Genomic DNA, 22,264 nt, shown 5'->3' with positions numbered 1-22,264 from the left:
GTCCCCTAGCATTGGCAGGCGGACTCTCAACCACTGAGCCACCAGGGAAGCCCCCTGGGTTTGTTTTTAAACACCCTGCTCTTTCCGCTTCCTGGTGCAGGGGCTCCAGGTATAAACTCTTTTTCAGAGCGCACTTTGAAGTTCGCCTGGAGCGTTTTATAGCAAAGCAGACTCCTGGGCCACACCCTGGACCAGCAGAATCGGCGACTATGGATGTGTGGCTTGTGGGGTGAGGGGCACTGTCCTGGTGACAGAGGCTCTTAAGAGGCCTGTGGGCCTGGCCTGGTCAGAGGAGGATGGTCAGGAAGGGCACTCCAGTCAGAAGGTCTGGCGCGGGCAGAGTTCTGGGGATAGGAAAGCAGATGGCCGGGGATGCTCCAGGAATGATGGAGAGCAGCCTGCAGTAGCAGAAGGTGCTGTGGTCCCTGGGGTGAAGCCTCATCTTCACCCTCCATCCCCTCACCCCCAGGAGCAGCAACATAAGACTCAGGCGGAGCAGTTCCTGGCAGAGCATGGCAGCGAGTACCAGTCTGTGAAACTGCTGGGCCCCGAGGTGCGGGTGGCGAACGCGGACGCCAGGAACATGGGCGTGTGAGTTGGGGGTCGCGGCAGAGGGGCTGCGGTATCAGGAGCACCAGGCGGGGAGACAGGTTCAGAAGGCTGTGTGGTCTCCAGCAAGTCCTGCCCCTCTCTGGGCCTCAGTGTTCCCATCTCTCAAATGGGGAAATAGTTGAGCCAACCTCAGTGCTCCCGGGAGGGGCTGAGCACTGTCGATTGGATTCAGGAAGCAAATGAGAGAAAGAGGAAGGACTGGAGGGCCAGAGTAGATAAATGCTGACAATTAGAGAAACAATCTCTGATTTTTTTTCCTTTATCATTAAAACAAACAAGTAATTTGTGTTGACTCTAAAAGAATTAGAAAGTCCAGATCCGAGACTGGAAAAATTTTTAAAAGGACTAGCTTAAATCTGTGTAAATTGGCTTTGTGGGCTCGGCCGGGACCACTCAGCACAGCTATTGGAGCACGAATGAGTGTGGCAGTGCTCCAATAACATTTTATTTATCAACACTGAAATTTGAATTTCATAGGATTTTCACGTGACTTCTTTTGATTTTTGTTTTCCCCAACCATTTAAAAATGTAAGACTGTTCTTCCAGACTTGTGGGATGGGGTGGGGAGGGATGGATTGGGAGTTTGGGATTAGCAGATGCAAGCTATTATCTATAAGATGGATAAACAACAAGGTCCTGCTGTATAGCACAGGGAACTATATTCAATATCCTGCGATAAACCATAATGGAAAAGAATATGAAAAAGAATGTGTGTGTATGTGTGTGTGTATATATATATATATGTATGTATAACTGAATCACTTTGCTGTATAGCAGAAATTAACACAACATTGTAAATCAACTATATTTCAATAAAATAAATTTTAAAAAACCAACAAACAGTTCTTAGCTCATGAGCTAACCAGGCAGTGGGCTAGATTTGGACTGTGGCCCGTAGTTTGCTGAGCCCGGCACCGGATAAACAAAAAGAACATAGATTTCTTTTAAAAATTTAACTATTGTTGACTTACAATATTGTGTTAATTTCAGGTGTACAGCTTCAGATTCTTTTCCATTACAGGTTATTATAAGATATCGAATATCGTTCTCTGTGCTGGAGAGTAAATCCTTGTTGTTTATTTTATATGTAGTGGTTTGTATCTGTTAATCCCATACTCGTAATCTATCTCTCCCCCTCCAGTAACCATAAGTTTGTTTTCTATATCTGTGAGTCTATTTCTGTTTTGTAAATAAGTTGATTTGTATTATTTTTTTAGAATCCACGCATAAGTGATATCACATTTGTCTTTCTCTGTCTAACTTACTTTACTTAGTATGAGATTTTTAAGGCTTCGGGTACAAGTTGCCAAACTATCCTCCAGAAAGGCAGAAACAGTTTACCCATAGCCCCGGGCAGTGAAGGCACCTATCTGTGGGCCTGCTCTGGCCAGTAGCAAGGTTTTCAGGGCACTAGACACCACTTGCCAGGCTCTGGGCCTTGTCTTGACAGCTCCGTAGCCCAGGGGTTGGGTCTCCGAGTTGGGAGGGACCTGGAGGTGGCTGGTCCCAGCCTGCAGCAGGGCCGGCCTGAGCTCCTTAAAGGCCCTTGGCTGGTGGTACCTGGTGATGGCAGATACGGGCAATGGTTGGGGACTGCAGCCTGGGGGTAGCTCTGGGATCCTGGGTGGGGAGGCTGGCGCCAGAACCCTGTCCCCACTGACTCTGTGTCCCCCTCCCTGCAGGGACTTGTGCCGGCAGGACCGTGGCTGCACCTACTACTTCAGCGTGGATGCCGATGTGGCCCTGACCGAGCCCAAAACCCTGCAGCTGCTAATCGAGCAGAACAAGTGAGGCTTGGGTGGGCTGTGCCTGCTGGAAAAGCAGGCCCTCGGAGCCAGGGCTCACGATGCCCCTGGCCCTGGCCCTGGGGTGGGAGCCCCTCCCCTGCCTTTCTCCTCCTCCTCCTCCTCCTCCTCCTCCTCCTCCTCCTCCACCTTGGCCTCACCTTTGACCCCGGGCTTTTCCCAGCCTGGCTACCTTGGTCTAGGACGTTCCCCACCTCCTGGCCACAAGCCCCAGCCTCGCCCCCCCCCCACTCCCATCCCCCCAAACCCCCCTGCCAGCCTTTCCTGGCTGCCCTGTGGGAGGGAACTGGCACCAGATGGGCCGACCCGGCTCCAGGCCGTAGCCTAGGGAGGTGCTTGCAGGGTGCAGGCACTCCCCCTCCCCTTCCCCACACCTGGCTCTGCCCCAACCTCCCCGCGGCAGAGGGACTCTCTCTGAGGCGCTTCCTTCCCTAGAAATGTCATCGCCCCTTTGATGGCCCGCCACGGGAGGCTGTGGTCGAACTTCTGGGGGGCACTGAGTGCAGATGGCTACTACGCCCGCTCCGAGGACTACGTGGACATTGTGCAGGGGCGGCGTGTGTGAGTACCTGCAGGGTGGGGGGCGGCCCCGTCTGTTTTCCTCTCAGCCTCACAGCACTGCCCTCCCCCGTATTCCTGCCCTGTTGCTCTCAAATTCCTGTTTAACTGAAGAAAGGAAGACTGCAGTCAGACGCACAGGAGGACTTCCTGATAGTTACCCTGGGCCCATGTGCCCAGGGTAGGGGAATCAAATCACCACCATCGTGCCCTCCCAGCCTGTGACTTCCCCTTTCCTCCTCCCCCTGACCCCCAGACTATGACCCCTCGCCATCGCCTGTAGCCCCCTCCATCTTCCTTTCTTTCCCTTAGCGGCGTCTGGAACGTGCCCTACATCTCAAACATCTACCTGATCAAGGGCAGTGCCCTGCGGGCTGAGCTGCAGGAGATGGACCTATTCCACCACAGGAAGCTGGACCCGGACATGGCCTTCTGTGCCAATATCCGGCAGCAGGTTAGCCCGGGCTGGGCAGTCAGAAGAGGCCCTGTTGACAGGGAAGATGGGCCACCTTGTCACCATAGGCCCTGCAGCTTCTGAGATCCCATCTTCAAGGCTGCCAGGCCCTGGTGGGGGCACTTGGGGCCCCGGGCATGAGGTCTGGTCCTCGGGATCTGCAGGATCATTTTTTTTCACATCACCTGTTTTCACACCACCTCTTTTATTTACATTTTTGACAGAGCCTAAAGAAAACTTTCTACCTAAAACTCTCCACCTTTACTCCAAGTAATGTGCCCAAGATGCCCTTACCCTACCCCCATGCCCCACCCAATATTATTTTGTGGTTATTTTAAAAACGATGACGGGAGGGTAATGTTTCCCCTGTGCCCACAACTAACTCCAGGATCAGAACACCATCCTTTACTTTTGCACATTCAGTCTTTCATTCCTGTTCAGTCCTCCAGGAAGTCTTCCTTGATTGCATCCCCAGTGGCAGGCCTCATCCAGGCACTGGGGAGATGAGGTGAACTCGAATTCGGTGGGCAGAGGAGGCTGCAGTCGTGCCCCCCACCCCACCCCTGGGGGCGTGCAGGGTAGGGGAAGGGTCTCTTCCATCCGGCCCGTTCTCCCCAGGATGTGTTCCTGTTCCTGACCAACCGGCACGCCTTCGGCCACCTGCTGTCCCTGGACAGCTACCAAACCACCCACCTCCATAACGACCTCTGGGAGGTGTTCAGCAACCCCGAGGTGAGGCCCTTCGTGGGTGGGCGGGGGTGGGAGTGGAGGAGACCCCAGTGATCCTGTGGCCTGAGGAGCCTCCCTCTCACAGCCTGACCTTGGCTGGGACCCCAAGCCACCCCCACCCCCGCCGCCTTCCTCTGCCCCAGGGGGCTTGTTGGGCAGGATTTCAGTGGGGAGAGGAGGATATCTCCAGAGGCAGCGCCATCTGGTGGAGGGAGGACCAGGAGTCAGAGGCTGAGGTCTGTGGTCCATCAGCTGTGACTTAGTTGAGCCTCTCCACGTTTGGGGCCTCAGTTATCTTAGCTCTAAAATGGGTGTACTATCCCAGCCTGTCTCACCTCTGAGGGTGTTGTGATGATCAGAGGAGGAGAAAGTTGTGACAGCATCCCTAGACGTGCAAGCTTGTGGCTGATGTGGGCACATGTACATACCTGCAGGCTGACCTGTACACACATGCACACACGTGTACACACACATGCAGAAACCCCCTCCTGCAGGCACACTTGTGGGCCCATCAGCTCACATGACCCAGTGGCATAGGCACATACCGGCTCCCCCGCCACCCCGTCCCACCCCCCAGGGGGCTTGCGGGGCGGAACTCCGTCTTGGAGCAGCGAATGCGGTGGAACAAGGGGTGAGCCCCAGCTGGCCCAGGTGGGCCCGAGAACCCCACCTCTCCCACTCCCCACAGGACTGGAAGGAGAAGTACATCCACGAGAACTACACCAAGGCCCTGGCAGGGAAGATGGTGGAGATGGTAAGGACTGGAGGCCCTTTGGGAACAAAGCTGCTGGATTCACATCTGGCACCTGCTGCAGTGGGGGACAGACAGCAGAGGAACAAAGCCAGCCGACCTGGGCGGGGAGAAGGCACCTTTCTGTGCTCTGGCACTGCTTGGGGTGAGGGAATGGACAGTGGGATGGGCCCCCTCCTCTTGCTGCCACTTTCCAGCTGGAGTCTGCAGGGGCCTGGGGTGCCTGACGCTTCCTGCCTGGCCTGAACAAGAAAGAAGAAAATATCCCCAAATGTGGTCTCAGCTGTGGACCGTGGGCCTAGGATGAGAAACAAATGCTTCTCTTCTTCTCCCGGGGCCTGCGGGCCTCTGCTCCCTGGGGGCACTGGGGATATGCGTGTCCCTTTCCTGGCCCTGGCCCTGGCTGCTCTTGGCTGAGAAGGGCCAGCTCTGAGTTCTGCTTCCTTCTCCCTTCAGCAGCTCACTGAGCCCCTGCTCCCTGGGGACACTCGTGGGGACATGGAGGGCGCACAGACTGGAGTGTGTGGGGCCGGGCGTAGACCACGTGATGGGCCTTTGCCTGCTGTGGGTTCTGCAGAGGGCCATGGGGGCAGGGGGAGGACGCGGCGACGCCACTCTGGGCCCTGTGACCGAGTCCCCGCCCTCCTCAGCCTTGCCCAGACGTCTACTGGTTCCCCATCTTCACGGAGACGGCCTGTGATGAGCTGGTGGAGGAGATGGAGCACTACGGCCAGTGGTCTCTGGGAGACAACAAGGTAGGGGTCCCGGACGCCTGGACCGCGACTGCGGGGAGGCTGCCCCTCCCCCCATGCCTGCCCTCTGGGCTCTTTTCCCGGCAAGCCAGCCAACCTCTCTGCAACTCTTGGGAGATGGGGGCACTGGCAGGGGTGCACTTAGGAGCAGAGGGATTGAGAAATGGGTTGGGGTGTGGGTCCCCAAGCCGCCCTTGCTGCTGGGTGACTTTGAGCTGCCTCAAGCTTACATTGCAAGTTTTCCAGTTCCTGGTTTCTCATTAGAATGATTCAGCTTCCTTCCCCAGATCAGGCGTGGATGGAGATGGGGGAGGAATGAGTTAAGTGTGGGACGCAGAAGAATTAGGAAGCGACAGCAGCGCCAAGTTCACCAGACAGCAGAAGCGAGGGGCGTGGTGGATGTGACAGGCTGTGCGTTCCCCGAAGGAGGAATTCATACCTGCACCCGTCTTGGAAAGTTCAGGAACCATTTTTAAAGGCACATGAGCCCCTGGGCCTGTGTGCCTCAGAGGCCAGCTCACCTTCGGGCTGGCAGCTTGAGTAAGCGGTGGTTCTGCTTACTGCCTAATCTACGTGCTTGGTGGCAGAGCTCATCTGCAGAGCCCGGGAACTCGCATAGCCCACGTGTGGGGTCTGGTGAACCCCGTGCTCCACTGACCGGGCCGGCCCTGGGATGCTAGTGCCCCAGCTAACCTGTGGCCTTCTGCATTGGTTTTCTGCGCTGTGTAACAAATCACCGCAAAGTTTATCAGCTTAAAACAACACCCGTTTATTATCTCCCGGTCTCTGTGGGTCGGGAGTCCGGCTCAGGGCCTCACAAGGCTGCAGTCATGGTATCAGCCGGGATTGGGGTCTCATCTGAGGCTTGGGGTTCTTTTCCATGCTCGTGTGGCAGAACTCATTTCTTTGCAGCTGTAGAATTTCAGGCAGCTTGCTCCTTCCAGGCCAGCAGGACACAGTCTCCCTCTTCAAGATCCTCCTTGAAGGGCCCACCCAGGATGAGTGCCTTTTTGATTAACCCAAAGTCAATAGACTGGTTACATTAGTTACCTCTGCCAAACCCCTTCACTTTTGTCCTGTAACCTAACCTCATCCCATCGGGTTCACAGGTCAAAGGGAGGGGATTACACAGAGCCTGTACACCGGGGGTTGGGGGCTGGGATTCCAGCGGGGTTGGGGGGGCCCACCTTAGAGTTCTGCTTACCACACTCTCCTTGGTCACTTCCAGGACAACCGCATCCAGGGCGGCTACGAAAACGTGCCGACCATAGACATCCACATGAACCAGATCAACTTTGAGAGGGAGTGGTACAAGTTTCTGGTGGACTACATCGCCCCCATGACGGAGAAGCTCTACCCGGGCTACTACACCAGGGTGGGCGTGCCTGCGGCGGCGTGGCAGTGGCCGGGGCTTGTGGGGAGGATGGTGCTCCTGGCTTGGGGGAGAAGTGACGGACTATTTGGTCTCCAGGAGTGAAGTCTCCTCCCATCGGGTGTGCGGCGGGGCCCCGGGAGGCGTCTAGGGTAATGGAAGGCCACTGGGCCTCTAGCCTCTGACTCACCCCTTTGCACCTTTCTCTGTGTACTGAAATCCTGCCTCAGTGACTCCTACGCTAGCCCGCCAGACAAGGCCCCAGTTAGCTGGCCAGCGTGCCCATTCCTTTAGCTCCTCCCTCGTGTGTCTTTTGACTGCCTCTTTGGCTTTTGCACCCCTTCTCTCAGTCACCTCCTCTTTTTTTTTTTTTTTTTTTTTTTGGCGGTACGCGGGGTCTCTCACTGTTGTGGCCTCTCCCATTGCGGAGCACAGGCTCCGGACGCGCAGGCTCAGCGGCCACGGCTCACGGGCCCAGCCGCTCCGCGGCACGTGGGATCTTCCCGGACCGGGGCGCGAACCCGTGTCTCCCGCGTCGGCAGGCGGACTGTCAACCACTGCGCCACCAGGGAAGCCCCCAGTCACCTCCTCTTTAAATGGTTTTCTCCAAATACCTGCTCTAAGTGTGCCTGGGCCTTACCCTCAAGGAATCACCACCCAGAACGGGTTGTGAGGATTAAGTTCATTTCCTCCCTTCTTTTTCTCCCCTCCTCTCCTCTCCGTCCTCGCTTTCTCCCTCTCTTCCCTCCTTTCCTCCATGTCCTCCCCTTCTTTCCCTTCCCTTCCTCCCCACATTTTAACTGAGAACCTTTTCTGTGCCACGCACTGGAGAACACAGCATAAACAGACCTGCCCTCCCGGCCAACGTTCCAGCGATTGGATGAGGGGTCCCTTCTGTGCACCCCTGCCTTTCTTTCCCGGCCTTCGGGGGCCTCTCTCTAACTCCACTTCTTTTGTCCCGCTTCCTCGACGCAGGCCCAGTTCGACCTGGCCTTTGTGGTCCGCTACAAGCCTGACGAGCAGCCCTCCCTGATGCCCCACCACGACGCCTCCACCTTCACCATTAACATTGCCCTGAACCGGGCTGGGGTGGATTACGAGGTGAGGGTGGGCCGGGGGGAGGGCTGGCTGGGGAGCACCCACAGTGTGGTCGGGCAGAGGGGCCCAGGGTATGCCGGTGCCAGGGAACCCGAGAGAAGGGGTTCCAGGTCCATGGGGACGGCCTCTTGGAAGGGGTGGGCTCAGAGCACAATTTGGTGCAAGGGAGAAGCTTTAAACATAATAGAGCAGCGGCACAGGAGGACCAGGACCAGAATGCCTGGCCCTGGGTCCTGTCTGTCCCCTCACCAGCTCTCTGTAACATATAACCAGGCACGCTTCTTAGCATCTCAGTTTCCTCACGTCTTAGATGGGAAAACCTAGAGGGGCCCCTGCAGAATGGTGAGAAGTAAATGAGTCCATCCAGGTAATCGCTTACAGGGACCCATAATGAGTACTCAAGGAACAACAGCTATTAGCAATCAAAAGCTCGGGGTTTTCATCATTCTTGAAAGTAAGAGGCAGCTTTGGGAATGACAGGACAGAGTTAGTGCAGGTGCGGGGCACAAGCTCGAGGCCAGATGGGAGGGCTGGGGAAACCAGGAAGATGTGAGGGTTTAGAAGGAGCAGTTGAGGGCCTCAGGGCTCCAGGGAAGGCCTCTAGGTGTGATCAGCTAGGGAGCCAGCCATTCATTCATTCATTTACTCCTTAAGCTACTGTTTTCTAAGAGCTTTTGGGGCCTCAGTCCTGAGCAGGCACAGACACCCATAAAAACACCTGTCATTTTTTTGAGAGTTTACAGTGTATCAAGGTTCTCATAGGCAATGATGTTGCCCCCCTCCCTGGGGGGGACATTGGTAATACCTGAAGTTGTCACAACTATGGGGGTGCTACTGGCATCTAGTGGGTAGAGGCCAGGAATGCCCAGGACACCCCCCCGTAAGAAAGAATTATCTGGCCCATGGTGGTGATAGCTGTACAGCAGTGTACGTAATACCACGGTACACTTAAAAATGATTATGATAGGGCTTCCCTGGTGGCGCAGTGGTTGAGAATCCGCCTGCCGATGCAGGAGACACGGGTTCGTGCCCTGGTCCGGGAAGATCCCACATGCCGCGGAGCAACTAAGCCCGTGAGCCATGGCCGCTGAGCCTGTGCGTCCGGAGCCTGTGCTCCGCAACGGGAGAGGCCACAACAGTGAGAGGCCCGCATACTGCAAAAAAAAAAAAAAAAAAAAAAAAAAAAAAATGATTATGATGGTAAAGTTTATGTTATGTGTATTTATCCCAATTTTAAAAAAGAGGGGGGGGATTATCTGGCCCAAAATGTCCACAGTGCTGAGGTTGAGAAACTGAACCCTAAGCTCTTACTTGTATCATCTCATTTAATTCTTACCACCCTGTACAGTTTAATGCCCACTTTCCAGAGGGGGAGACTGAGGTTCAGGTTGGTCACAGAGTTAGTTGGCACTGCCCAGTGCTGCCTCCCTGCAAGGCCAGTGCTCTTGATCCCTTGCTCTTTGCTGAGTGTCTTCCTTAGGCAGCTCATGACCGTTGCTCTGCAAGGCATCCCCAGGCAGGCTGTGCTGAGAGCCCCTTGGCTGTGATGGCTCAGATGGGAGAATGGGGGTAGTAGGGGAAGGGCCCGGCGTCCCATTGGGGAACTGGTGCTTCCTGTTGGGTAACTGACACCTCCTGTCTCCCAGGGCGGGGGCTGTCGGTTCCTGCGCTACAACTGCTCCGTCCGAGCCCCACGGAAGGGCTGGACTCTCATGCACCCCGGGCGACTCACGCACTACCACGAGGGGCTCCCCACCACCAAAGGCACCCGCTACATCGCAGTCTCCTTCGTCGATCCCTAATTGGCCCGGCCCGGCCACCACAGACCTCTTCCTCTTTGTCAACAACCACTGCCCAGCAGCCTCTGGGACCTCGGGGTCCCAGGGAACCAGATCCAGCCTCCAGGCTCCTGACCTCTCATTGCTCTTGGAGCCGCCATCCGAGAGACTGGGCCACAGGCTAGAGGCAGAGCACACCTCCTTGGCTGGGACTTTCCCGGTGCTCTGGACACAGCCCTGGGAGAAACTGTTCACTTTCACTGCTTCGTAGCGTCTCGTCCTTTCCCATCCCGCTTCCTGAAAAACCCAGTCCCACTTTCTCTGCTTCTTCCAAGGGGCAACACTTGAGCAGCAGAGGGGCTGACGCAGCTGCCCAGAGAGACTCTCGGGGTGAGAAGCTACGCCCCAGAGCTTCTCCCCGGCAGCCCAGGGGACTTCTGCTTCGAGCTTCAGGGTTGACACCGAGACCTGGATCAGGCTCAAGTCCCCACCCTGACCGTGGGACTGCTGAAGCCCCACCCTCCCTGGCTCCTGTCAATCATGAGAGCAAAACTCTGTCCCTTGGAGACGGTGACTGAGAAAACCTCCTAGGAGACAGGAAATGCACGGATGCCACAGCTCCATCCTCTACTTGACCCTTGCTGGGGGCGCAGAGCAGGGAGTGGTATGTCCACACACTGCACTGCGTCACCCTGTCCTGAATGCCTCCAGAGAGAGGGACAGACAGTCGGAAACAGGAGAGTTTCTACTAAAGGTCATTCAAACCACTGAGTGGGAGATGCTGGGGTGGGCGGGTGTATACATGTCAGGGCGGGTGTCTGCAGGGAGAAACTTTAACAGCTCACGATTGGCAAGGAAGGCCGGCCGTGGGTGACTTGGCAGATTGGGTGACTTGTGTTTCCCACACCCAGTCGCATGTGATCTCCATGTCATTTGTATATTCCATAAACCCTCCGTATAAGCCAGGCACTGCTTCCTGGGGCATACTGTGTCGTCTCTTAAGATCTGAATCTGGTGCCGCCCTCCTCCGAAGCCTTCGCTGACCACCCTTCTTGCAAACACGAATGTCAGGGAACAGTGAACTTCTGCCCCACCACACCCTGGGCTGATATGTAGCACCAGTAACACTTCAGGGCATTTATTAATAATAAGCAGTAACCTCTATCTGTCCCTGCTCTGGGCTGGGCATCGTGCATGGCAGGCCGGCTCGGCATGCAGTCTTCTGGGGTAGGGGCTAGCATCACCTTTTGTTTGTTTGTTTGTTTGTTTTGTGGTACGCGGGCCTCTCACCATTGTGGCCTCTCCCGTTGCGGAGCACAGGCTCCGGACGCGCAGGCTCAGCGGCCACGGCTCACGGGCCCAGCCGCTCCGCGGCACGTGGGATCTTCCCGGACCGGGGCACGAACCCGTGTCCCCTGCATCGGCAGGCGGACTCTCAACCACTGCGCCACCAGGGAAGCCCAGCCATCACCTTTTTATAGATGAGGAAATGTAGGCTTGGAGAAGCCAAGGGATTGGCCTAAAGTCACACAAGTGGTAAGGACAGGGATTTGAATATGATTTCAGCAGAAATCTGGTCCCTGGTCGTGTCCCCCCCACCCCGCCCAGGCATCCTGTAATCAGTGGTGAGGACAAAAAACCAAATGCAGTTCACTGGACCCGGTGTGGTGTGGACCGGTGTGATAAATGCCACAATGGTTGTAGAAGTGCTGTGGGGAGTAGGAGGGACCAGCAGGTGATTTTGCCCCCAAGGGCATTTGGCAGTGTCTGCGGGGCTCTGGGGTTGTCACACCCTGGGAAGGGGGGTGGAATGCTGCTGGCACCAGTGAGTAGGGGCCGGGGATGCTCCTAAACGTCCTGCGAGGCATCCCTGCCCCCCAACAGAGAATGACCCAGCCCAAAGTATCAGTAGTGCTGAGGCTGAGAAGCCTGCTAGCAGATGCCATTTAAGCTGGGCCTTGGAGGGGAGGGAGGTATCCAATAGGCAGAGACACTCTTTAGGTCAAAGGCTAGAGCCGGGAAGGCACAGGTGGGACCTGAGAAGCAGGCTGGCTTGTGTGGGTGGGGTGGAGGGGGTCAGACTGCAAACCCCATTTTCCCTGGCTAAGGAGAGTTGGACTTTAATTGGAGTCATTCAGGGGTTTTGCACATATATACTAAAGATCAGTTTTTTTAAAAAAAAATTTTAAAATTGAAGTATAATTGATTTACAATGTTTCCGGTATATAGCAAAGTGATTCAGTTATATGTATATTCTTTTCCATTATAGGTTACTACAAGATATTGAATATAGTTCCCTGTGCTATACATTAGGTCTTTGTTGCTTATCTTTTTTTTTTTGGGCGGTACGCTGGGGTGGTATGCGGGCCTCTCACCGTTGTGGCCTATGGGATCCTCCTGGACCAGGGCACGAACCCGACCGGGGCATGAACCCGACCGGGGCACGAACCCGACCGGGGCACAAACCCGTATCCCCTGCATCGGCAGGCAGACTCCCAACCACTGTGCCACCAAGGAAGCCCTGCTTATCTATTTTATTTACAGTAGTTGTGTATGTGTTAATCCCAAATCCCTAATTTATCCCTCCCCTTTAAAGATAAGTTTTTGTGTTTAAAAAACCCATGGTGAATTCAAACAGTGCAAATCTTAATCTCTTTCCCATCTCTCACCGCCCACCCCCCCACTGCTTCCCAGTTCTCCCCAGAAGTGACCATGTGTAACCAGTTTCTTGGGTGTCCTGTCTGAGATGGTCTGTGCTGTGTGTGTGTCTGTGTGTGTCTTAGGGTTGTTTTTCATTGTTAACCTTTTTCTGATTACAAATGCAATTCATGTCCACCGTGGAAAAGTTCATCGAAATAGAAATAGGTAATGTGGAAAAGATGTCCTGCGAATGCACCCCACCCCTGCCCTGCAGCCCCACAATCACACCACCAGCCAAGCTAGGGGAGCCTTGTCATTGGAGGTCTCACAGCTTGAGGCAGTGCTTCAGAGAGGAAGCAGGGTGCTGGGTGGACGGTCATACTAGAGGCTGGGGATGGATTCCAAGGCTCCTGCAGCAGCCCAGGCAAGTGACCAGAGCCTAGCCCAGAGCTCGCAGGAGGGAATGGACAGGACAGATGTTTAAGGGGGAGAACCTCCAGGCCTCCTCCTAACTTGGACAAGATTCTGCCGAAGAAGGGAAACGGAATTCACTTTGTACCCTTGGAGTACTGACAGTCCCCTTAGGGAGGCCAGGGAGCTTGGAGGAGGAGAACAGACAGCTGCTCTACAAGGCAGCAAGTACAGGCCCCCGTGTGTGTCACATCCAGAGGCCTGGCCACACCCTGAGGCAGGGGCTGAGTGTGGCCTCACAGTCTGGGGTCTGACTCTTAGGATGGGAGGCTACTAGCTCACTTAGCACAGAAAGGGCGGGACAGCTACCTCTGACCAACCTCACTGGGAACTGATAAGCTGGTTGGTCCGAAGGCTAACGATCTGCCTCTTGAGGGGTCCATAGGCAAGATTCTACCATGGTTATAAAGCAGTGCAGTCCGGTAGGAATAAAGTTGGCCTTCCTTATCCAAATACGTATTTGGATGTGGAGGAGCTGTTCTATGCCATTTTATATAAGGAACCTGAGCATTGGAAGCCCTCCATGCTCTTTCTGGGCACGCCACCCTCCCAGCACCTCCACTTGTTTACCAGCCTGGAAGCTCTCTGGACCATAGTTCAGGGCTTTTTATGAGGACTTCATTACATAGGTGTTAAAACAGGCAGGTAGGGCCTCCCTGGTGGCGCAGTGGTTAAGAATCTGCCTGCCAATGCAGGGGACATAGGCTTGAGCCCTGGTCCGGGAAGATCCCACATGCCACGGAGCAACTGAGGCCGTGCGCCACAGCTACTGAGCCTGCGCTCTAGAGCCCACGACCCACAACTACTGAAGCCCATGCACCTAAAGCCCGTGCTCCGCAACGAGAAGCCACCGCAATGAGAAGCCCGCGCACCACAACGAAGAGTAGCCCCTGCTCGCTGCAACTAGAGAAAGCCCACACGCAGCAACAGAGACCCAACGCAGCCAAAAATAAAATTAATCAATTAATTAATTATTTTTTTAAAATACACCAAAAAAAAAGGCAGGTGGCTAGATGTGAGCAGAGAAAGGGGAGCACAGGCCAGATGGCAGGAAACCATGCATCTTGAGGTCCACAGGCAGACAGAGAAAAGCAGGAACCTCCGGACTGACAGCAAACCACATATCCTGGGGTGGCAAAGAAAGGTGGGAAAAGGTGGGAATCTCTGGTGTCCAGATGTAACCTTTTGCTCATTATAATAAAAATTAGCCTTGCAGATAAGAAATACGCATCATACACTGGCGCCACAACACTTCCAATCAAGGTTAAATAAGGACAAAAATCCCTCCTCCCCTCGGGAAGGTGGAGCTGGAATGAAATCAGGAAACACGACCCCCAAGCCTTCCTTCTGCAATGAATATTCCGCCCCTTCATTTGTACACCCCACATAACCGGCTTGCCAAGAAAACTCGGGGGCAGCTACTCACCTGTCTGCCCACTCTCCCTTTTTTTTTTTTTTTTTTTTTTTTTTTTTTTTTTTTTTTTTGCGGTACGCGGGCCTCTCACTGTTGTGGCCTCTCCCGTTGCGGAGCACAGGCTCCGGACGCACAGGCCCAGCGGCCATGGCTCACGGGCTTAGCCGCTCCGCGGCATGTGGGATCTTCCCAGACCAGGGCACGAACCCGTGTCTCCTGCATCGGCAGGCGGATTCTCAACCACTGCGCCACCAGGGAAGCCCCACTCTCCCTTTGAGAGCGTACTTTTGCTTAAATAAGTACTCAATTTACTTTCTTGACCTCCCCGTCTCATCCCTGAATTCCTTCTGCCATGGGGCAAGAACCTTTCTTTCACTGAGAATATAGGCATGGTTGATTAAATCATCAGCCATTAGTAATCAAGTCAATCTCCAACTCCTCTCTCAGGAGGTTGAGAGGGGTGGTGAGGCTGAAAGTTGCAACCCTCTAATCCTGTGATTGGGTTCCCCTGGCAACAAGCCCCCATCTTAAGGAGTTTTCCAAAAGTTGTCTCATTAACATAAACTCAGGTGTGGTTGAAAGGTGTGAATAACGAAAAGACACTCATTTCACCTTCATTTGCATAGCTCTGAAGCTGTTTCAGAAACTGAGGACAAAACTAAATATTATGACAAAAGATGCCCCTATGCCTCTTATATAGGTAATTACCAGGGCTTTAGGCAGGCACAGTGGACAAAGACCAACTATATAGTTCTTATTATAAACCCCAATATCACAGCGAGCCACTTATGTAATTTTAGATTTTTTAGTAGCCACATTTCTTTTTTTTTTTTTTTTTTTTGCGGTACGCGGGCCTCTCACTGCTGTGGCCTCTCCCGTTGCGGAGCACAGGCTCCGGACGCGCAGGCTCAGCGGCCGTGGCTCACGGGCCCAGCCGCTCCGCGGCATGTGGGATCTTCCCGGACCGGGGCACGAACCCGTGTCCCCTGCAATGGCAGGAGGACTCTCAACCACTGCGCCACCAGGGAAGCCCAGCAGCCACATTTTAAACAGTAAAATGGACAGGTGAAATTCATTTTAGTAATATATATATTTTAACCCAATTTATCCAAAATACTATTATTTTACAATACAAAAATATCAATGAGATTGTTTACATTCCTTTTCTTACCGAGTCTTAGAAATATCAGTTTGCACTGGCCACATTTCAGAAGCTCGTAGCACACATGGCTGGGGGGTGCCATACCTGAGAGCGCAGGCTTGGAGCCTTCCCTGCTGTTGCTGAGGCCATCAGGAGCCTGTTTACTGCAGTGTCCCAGTGCCTGGCACATAATGAGGCCTAGTAAGCTGCCATATGTGAGCTGGGATTGTAATCTCCCCTCTGAGCCAGCTGGGACCGCTGTGAAGGTCAAAACGATGTATGTTAGGTAGCCTGCTCAGGGACTGTTGCTGTTCTTACTTCCTCAAAGTCAATTGAAGGGCGGCAGGCCCAGGCTTGCTTCCTGTCTTAGTCTTGAGAGCTCTTGTTTAAAATTACCAAACGCAAGCTTGGATTCCAGAGCAGACAGGGTCTTTGGGGTCAGGCTCTGGGTCAACAAACGAAAGAGCGGGAACCTCTAATCTACGCCCTTGGTTTCTTTTCCCCTTGACAGCTCGTGGCCCCGCCCACCCCAGCCCTTACCGGCGCCTGGCGGAACTACAGCCCCCATGATGCAGCGGGAGTCCCGAACTTTACGTCATCGTCTTGGGACGCTTGGGAGGTGAATAAGATCGCTGAGGCGCCTCTCCAGGCGCTGAGCCAGCTGACCCCTGACCCATAAGGGTTAGTAGGGTGGAACCTGCTGAGCTCGGAGTCCACCGACTCACTGGGACCAGAACGGCGAACCTGCGGCGGCTGGTGACGCGTGCGTCCTGCCTCCTCCTCCCGCCTGTCCCCGGGGGGCGCGTGTTGGTGACGTCGGGGTTATGATGACCGCCGGGAGGCTGGGAAGGTGAAGGTGAGAGGGCGAGCGCGTCGGGTGGTGGGACCCGGCCCGGGCCAGCACGGCGAGTCCTGAGTACCCCGGCGTGGGCCTGTAAGACAACGGGTTCCCGGGGGCTCAGGATCCGGGCCGGCGGGCGTCCCCACGTTCCGGCCTCGCCGCCGGGCCCTCAGCGGCCCTGATAGGAGGGGGCGGGACGCGGGACGCGGGACTCGGGAGTGGGGTACCCTAAGGCTTCTTGTCACCCCCGCTTTCTCATCCTTCACCACCACATCCCACCCCTGCCGTTTCCCCATTTCTCATCCAGTTCTCTGCATTTGCCAGCACTTACTCAGCACATGAGAGGTGCCTACGTTCATCACCGTAGGCGCCCTGCTCTGACTTCCCCAAATTTGGGCATTTCTTGCTCTCCACAGTTGTCTCTTGTTTGGCTTCTCGATGGACGGTAAGCCCCCTTGAGGGCAGGGACTGTTTTTTATCCATCTCTGACTCTAGCGCCTAGCACACACGCACAGAGGGCAGACAGAAAATGTCGAATAATTAGCTGCTTGGATGCTTGAAGCCAAAACTGCCCATTCCCGTCTGTTGTAAGCCTTGATTGCCCTGTTTCTTTAACTTCTCTGTTTACTCTCTTTCTCTCCTCCCAGAAAGGGCTCTGACTGTCACCCTTCCCATCCCCAAGGGTCGGGTAAGGCAGCTTCTCATAATTGAAAATAAGTCAGCTTTACAGTCAACGGGAGGTGATATCTCAGTTCCCAGCTTGGCCACTTAACTAGCAGTCCATAAATCTCTTAAGTATTCCAAGCCTCTCTTTGCACCATGGAATTGAGAATTAAGTAAGATATTTTACAGCCTCTGGCAGATAGAGGCTTTCAGTAAGTTCCACTTCTCTCTCTCAACTCCACCTTCCCGTCTCTAATCCTCAGTGCCACAGTCCTCAAGCCCAGTCCTTGACCTGGTTCTGCCCCCTCCTCTCACCCCTCTGGATGTGCCTTTACCAGGGTCCCTGCTTCTCACCAGCACATGTCTGAACACGTGTTTGTGCACACCCGGGCTTGGCCTTGCACCTGTGTGTTGTGTTTTTCCCCAGGGCACTTCCTCACATACCACTGCAATACCTCCGTGAGTAAGCTTCCCTCGGGGATGAGTTTGTTTGGCTTTTAAACCTGATTAGACTTCTTTGGCATCTTTTTTTTCCCTGCCCTGTTGATACGTCCCTTTTCCTCTCCAATAACTCAGAATTGGTGGAGTCAACACAATCAGTAGCCAACCTAAGGCTGAGACAGGACAAAGGAGAACTCAGATTCTTTTCGTCTTTTTGACTCCAGCCATGTCCACGATGCCCACCCTGTGAAGGTCTCTCACCATCCATAAAGTAAGTGGGGTGGCTGTGACATCTGGCACCCTGGATCTGGGTGGAGTGGAAAGGGGTGTACTCTGCTGGCCATCCAGCAGCAGGTCTCTTGGATGGGGTCATCTCTGCGCAGAGCTGGAGCGTTCCAACCCATGTTGGAAAGAGCTGTAGTTCCATTCACCGTCCATGGAGGATTTCACTGGTTGCCGAGAGAGCCCGTTTAAAGATTGACTGTTCAGAAAGTGACTGGGATCTCTGGGCTCCCTGAAGAATGAGTCTCTGTCTCCCTCGTTTGTTCTCTGCTGTGCTGGTCCTCCTTCGCCCTCTCTGCCCAGCAGAAGTTGGCTCGTTGGCTCCTAATCACAGCTCTTCTAAGAGTCTACTCTGCCCCTTTACCCTGCATACTCTTATGTTTCAGTTTCTCAGCTTTTCCTCTGTTCCAGTTGTGCCAGCAGACAATCCGTGAATCCATTTTATTTCCCCTGCTAGGAGTTGCTGTGCATGAAACTGGGTAAAGAGGTGGTGTGGATTCAGGGACTGTGCCTGGGATCCAGACACACCTTGGGAATTTTGCTGTTGCTATCCATATACCCAAGGCACTTAATCCTGCTTAACTAATAGCCTCGGTTGAGGCAGAGCTTTTCAGTACCTGGAAGTGCTGATAGCTGTTTAATTTTTTTTTTTTTTTTTTTTGGCTGCATTAAGTGGGATCTTAGTTCCCTGACCAGGGATTGAACCCATGCCCCCTGTGTTGGGAGCATGGAGTCTTAACCACTGGACCGCCAGGAAAGTCCCTAATAGCAGTTTAGGATTGGGTTTCGTTCTGGTCTTAGGTTCATATCTGTTAATATTGTGCTCCCAGCACTTTTTTGGGGCGGGAGTGGGAGACTACTAGGATGAATGAGGCTTTTCCCAAAGTGTGACCCTCAGGGTTTTAAAAACTGTGACATAGAAGAAGGGTTTCTTCAGATAAAGTTGTGAAATGCTGCGTTAAATACAGTTAAACAGGCCTTCCTTCCCAAAGGCTTTGCTGTGCTCGTGTACTCCAGTGGAGGGGGACTGTAGCATAGAGTGTTTTACAAATTGATTCTACTGTGGAATCATTTTTGTCCACTGCAGTTTTGTGGACCACACTTTGGGAAATGCTGCCATAAACTCTCTGAAACCATGACCTCAAGAGCACTTTGAGGGCTTCCCTGGTGGCGCAGTGGTTGAGAGTCCACCCGCCGATGCAGGGGACGTGGGTTCGTGCCCCGGTCCGGGAAGATCCCACATGCCGCGGAGCGGCTGGGCCCGTGAGCCATGGCCGCTGAGCCTGCGCGTCCGGAGCCTGTGCTCCACAACGGGAGAGGCCACAACAGGGAGAGGCCCACGTACCACACACACACAAAAGAAGATCACTTTGAGGCGGTCACAACAGCTTGAAGCATGCCGCTTAGAGTGTAGCTGATACCGGAGCTCAACTCTGGCCCAGCTGTGCTTGGGGGACTGGCTCTGCATGCCTGCTGTGAGCCCTGTGGTGAAATAGGGGCTGTCAGGGCTTTCCAGAGGAGGAACAGGAACCAGCTGTTTCCCCCAGCTCTAGAAGCATAGGAAGCCAGCAGGTGGAACCCCAAGATAGCTGGGGCCCTATCTTGGCTTGTGTGTGTGTATTTGCAACTGTGGTCTGTTTGTGCACGTATGTACGCCCAGCTTGCTCTTTGGAAGGATTGCATTCTGGAATCTGAAGGATTTGTTTAACTCTCTTGACTCACTGAACTCCAAATACTAAGAAACAGATGCTTAGCCAAAGGCTTTTTTTTTTTTTTTTTTTTTGGCGGTACGCAGGCCTCTCACTGTTGTGGGATCTTCCTGGACCAGGGCACGAACCTGTGTCCCCTGCATCGGCAGGCAGACTCTCAACCACTGTGCCACCAGGGAAGCCCCAAAGGCTGCTTTTTAAGAAAAAAGGAAATATATGTATTCCAGGATTGGATGGGTAGGAAGGTAATCCCCTTTAGGGTCATTCACTGTCTCAAACCATGTCTCTTACAGTTGTAGAGGAGGAAAGTAGAAATGGAAATAGGTCACTGCTCTGTATTAGAGACTGGCTTTCTAGAAGCTCACAGATTAGACAGGGAGAAAGTATGACAAAGGAAAAAAAAGCCAAAAGTCTGGTAAGGTTGCATGGCCTCCAGAGAGATGTCAAGGAAGGCTTCATGGAGGGGGTGACACTAGAGTTGGGTCTAGAAGGACAGGAGGAGTAGGCCAAGTGGGTGAATAAGGAAAGAGGATTCCAGGATGAAAGCAACATGTGTAACACGGACATGGAATCTCAGCTCAGGCACGAACAGAGGCAGAGAAAGCAGTTTGGAGGGGTTGGCGGTTCAGGACATGCAGCTGCCGGCTGGGGAATGTGAGAGCAGGGCAGCACCTGGATGGGCTGCACTCTGAGCAGACCAGGTAACCTTGAAGCACTAAGCTTTAACTAGTGTGTACGCTTTTAAATCTTGCATTTACTGAACACTAACGCCTTTGGTGTCATACCCTTTGGACTTGCAAACAATGACCAGAATTTGAAAGAGTTCCCTCTGAGAACTTGCTGCCTGCAAGCAAGTCACTTCTGGGGGTGGGGCACTGCTGAGCCTCACCCCTGAGCTGACCTGTGTCCTCTATGGTGCTGGTGGTGGAGTTGCCTCTGCCCTCCCACGAAGGCTGGCTATTCCAGGGGGAAGTCTTGTGATCTTGCTGGTGGAGTTTATTACTCTTGTTGTTTTATAACATGTAAAACTACCTTTGAGTTCGTGCCATGTCATCTTTAATCTTCTCATGGTGTACGTGATATCATGCTTGTACATGTGACGAATCCAAGCCTCTGAGGTTTAAACAGCCAAGAAATAGTACAGTCACGATTTGAATCCAGCTCTGTCTGATTCCAGAATCTATCTGTAATGCTAGCTACATCATGCCATCCCAGACCCAGGTCTCCTTTCGGTGACTTTCCTCTTCTGCTTACCCATATCCCCTGTTTCTCTAAGAGTCTTTCCTGCTGGGCCACAGTAAGCCTGATTTCAATGTACTCTCCTTTTCTGCTTTGGAGGAGCCAGTGGTATTTTCTTCCTAGTTCCCCTTCTCAGAGCTCTGCTGTCTTTCTTATTTCAGCCCTTGACACGTGGGCTCCATGCTTAGAAAATCTCCCAGCTGTGGCGTATTCCTGGGGTGGAAGGACACACACTCACTTTCCTCCCTCATCTCCCCAGAAATCACGAACAGCGCAAAATAACGGGTAGGTTTAGGCAGAATCTGTGGGTCCCCGTTTCCCTGTGGGTCTCTCTTTCTGCCCACCCTTTGGGATGGTTGGTTCCTAAGGGCCACTTTTCAGTTATGCATTTGTTCCAGATGTCCTTTCTGCTTCTCGGGAACTGGTTCAACACGCTTTGACAGTTTCTCGTGTATGTTCACTCGTGGGCAGTGGGCAGTGCGCTGTCGTTTCCCAGCTAGAGCGAGTGCCAGGTCTGGTGGAGGGCGGTGTGATTAGGGTGGCTGGGCGGGGGGGGGCGACAGGAGGAGGGTGTTGAGGAGGGCAGAAGCGGGCACACACAGCTGTGCACACTCCCCTCATCCTCAGAAAGGCCTTTTCCCTGTGACTTCCCAGCGTCTGAGGGCTCCGCTGGAGAAATGGCACTGTGCGAGCTGGGAGCTCTGGGGAACGATCCAGGGATGCCCAGCCGCATCTGGAGACCGCCTCCTCTGGCCTGCCTCCCTCTTTTGACTTTGAGCAAAGATCTCTAGGGCTTAGGAGTTAAGCCTCACGGCCTCTCACATGTTATTGCCATGTGAAGAAAAAGAACCTGCAAAGATGTGTGTGTGATTGAATAAGAGCAGGAGAGCTACCCACACAAAAACAGACCGTGATGATAAGCAGATGTTAAGAGTGCCTGTCACAGAATGGTGGGGTTGTGGATTTTTTTTTCCTTTAGTTTTCACATTGTCTACAGTGTACACATTTAAAGTGAAAGAGAACAGTAAACGTTTTTAAGTAAATTGTAGAAGTAGACCTCTCTCGTTTGAAGATCACCCTTCCTTGCCGTCCACTCCTCCACCCCTGCCCAGCAACCAAAAATAAAAACAAAAACAAAAAACCAGTTAGGAATTAGGGCCATCAGGACTGGGCAGCAGAGTAGCCAGGGCAGGGTGGTGGGAGTGCCTGACCTTGAGTGTCACTATGCTTCCACTGTTTTCAATAATCAGTGCTTTTTCTCAGGGGGGTGATGTATAGGAAATAAGTGAGATTTCTGTCACTCTTTTCTGAATAAGGCTTGAGGAGGCTTCTCTGTGTGTTACCTTGTGTTTCCCCTCTGTCTCTCTCTGAGATGAGGAGGGCAGACCTGTTCCTGTTCACCAGGCAGGGAATAGCCAGTGCTAGGCCTGAGCTCAGGGCCCTGGGTGCCCACACTGTGTGACATGGAGACTGGCCCAAGTGGTCCCTTCCTACTCCTGAGGTGCTGGTTCTGA

General features: G+C 53.6%; 2 protein-coding genes and 1 long non-coding RNA gene across 13 annotated transcripts in view; 2 read left to right on the top strand and 1 right to left on the bottom strand.

Moving 5' to 3' along the window:
• Positions 1-10,875, top strand: part of PLOD1 (procollagen-lysine,2-oxoglutarate 5-dioxygenase 1) — a 28,653-nt gene extending 17,778 nt beyond the window's left edge. For 2 of the 3 annotated variants that reach the window (XM_067017215.1, XM_059041830.2), the window contains 10 exons: positions 470-591; positions 2,295-2,399; positions 2,853-2,978; positions 3,288-3,429; positions 4,048-4,161; positions 4,847-4,912; positions 5,560-5,664; positions 6,890-7,036; positions 8,009-8,134; positions 9,778-10,875. In XM_067017215.1, coding sequence (XP_066873316.1) covers positions 470-591; positions 2,295-2,399; positions 2,853-2,978; positions 3,288-3,429; positions 4,048-4,161; positions 4,847-4,912; positions 5,560-5,664; positions 6,890-7,036; positions 8,009-8,134; positions 9,778-9,933 — 1,209 coding nt within the window. In that variant the 3' untranslated portion in view covers positions 9,934-10,875. Of the gene's footprint in view, positions 1-469; positions 592-2,294; positions 2,400-2,852; positions 2,979-3,287; positions 3,430-4,047; positions 4,162-4,846; positions 4,913-5,559; positions 5,665-5,935; positions 7,037-8,008; positions 8,135-9,777 lie in introns of all 3 variants that reach the window. The other variant, XR_010837435.1, reaches the window with a different exon arrangement.
• Positions 10,876-13,970: 3,095 nt separating this feature from the next.
• Positions 13,971-15,756, bottom strand: LOC136792877 (uncharacterized). The gene is made up of 2 exons (XR_010837438.1): positions 15,681-15,756; positions 13,971-14,146 (listed from the first exon to the last, which is right to left on the bottom strand). It is a non-coding gene; the product is annotated as an uncharacterized lncRNA (long non-coding RNA).
• A 406-nt stretch (positions 15,757-16,162) lies between these two features.
• The window catches only part of MFN2 (mitofusin 2), a 28,462-nt gene continuing 22,360 nt past the window's right edge, over positions 16,163-22,264 (top strand). Inside the window, exons 1-4 of one of the 9 annotated variants that reach the window (XM_067017211.1) lie at positions 16,424-16,509; positions 16,741-16,861; positions 17,656-17,791; positions 20,912-21,035. The gene's annotated coding sequence lies outside the window, so the exon portion shown is untranslated. Of the gene's footprint in view, positions 16,510-16,740; positions 16,862-17,417; positions 17,539-17,655; positions 17,792-20,911; positions 21,036-22,264 lie in introns of those variants that run through there. The other 8 variants (XM_067017175.1, XM_067017204.1, XM_067017205.1 and 5 more) reach the window with 8 other exon arrangements.

The sequence above is a fragment of the Kogia breviceps genome, chromosome 1 (genome assembly GCF_026419965.1).
Source record: "Kogia breviceps isolate mKogBre1 chromosome 1, mKogBre1 haplotype 1, whole genome shotgun sequence".
NCBI lineage: Eukaryota > Metazoa > Chordata > Mammalia > Artiodactyla > Physeteridae > Kogia > Kogia breviceps.
Note: the sequence above shows the minus strand (reverse complement) of the source record. Positions and strands in the feature narration are given on the sequence as shown.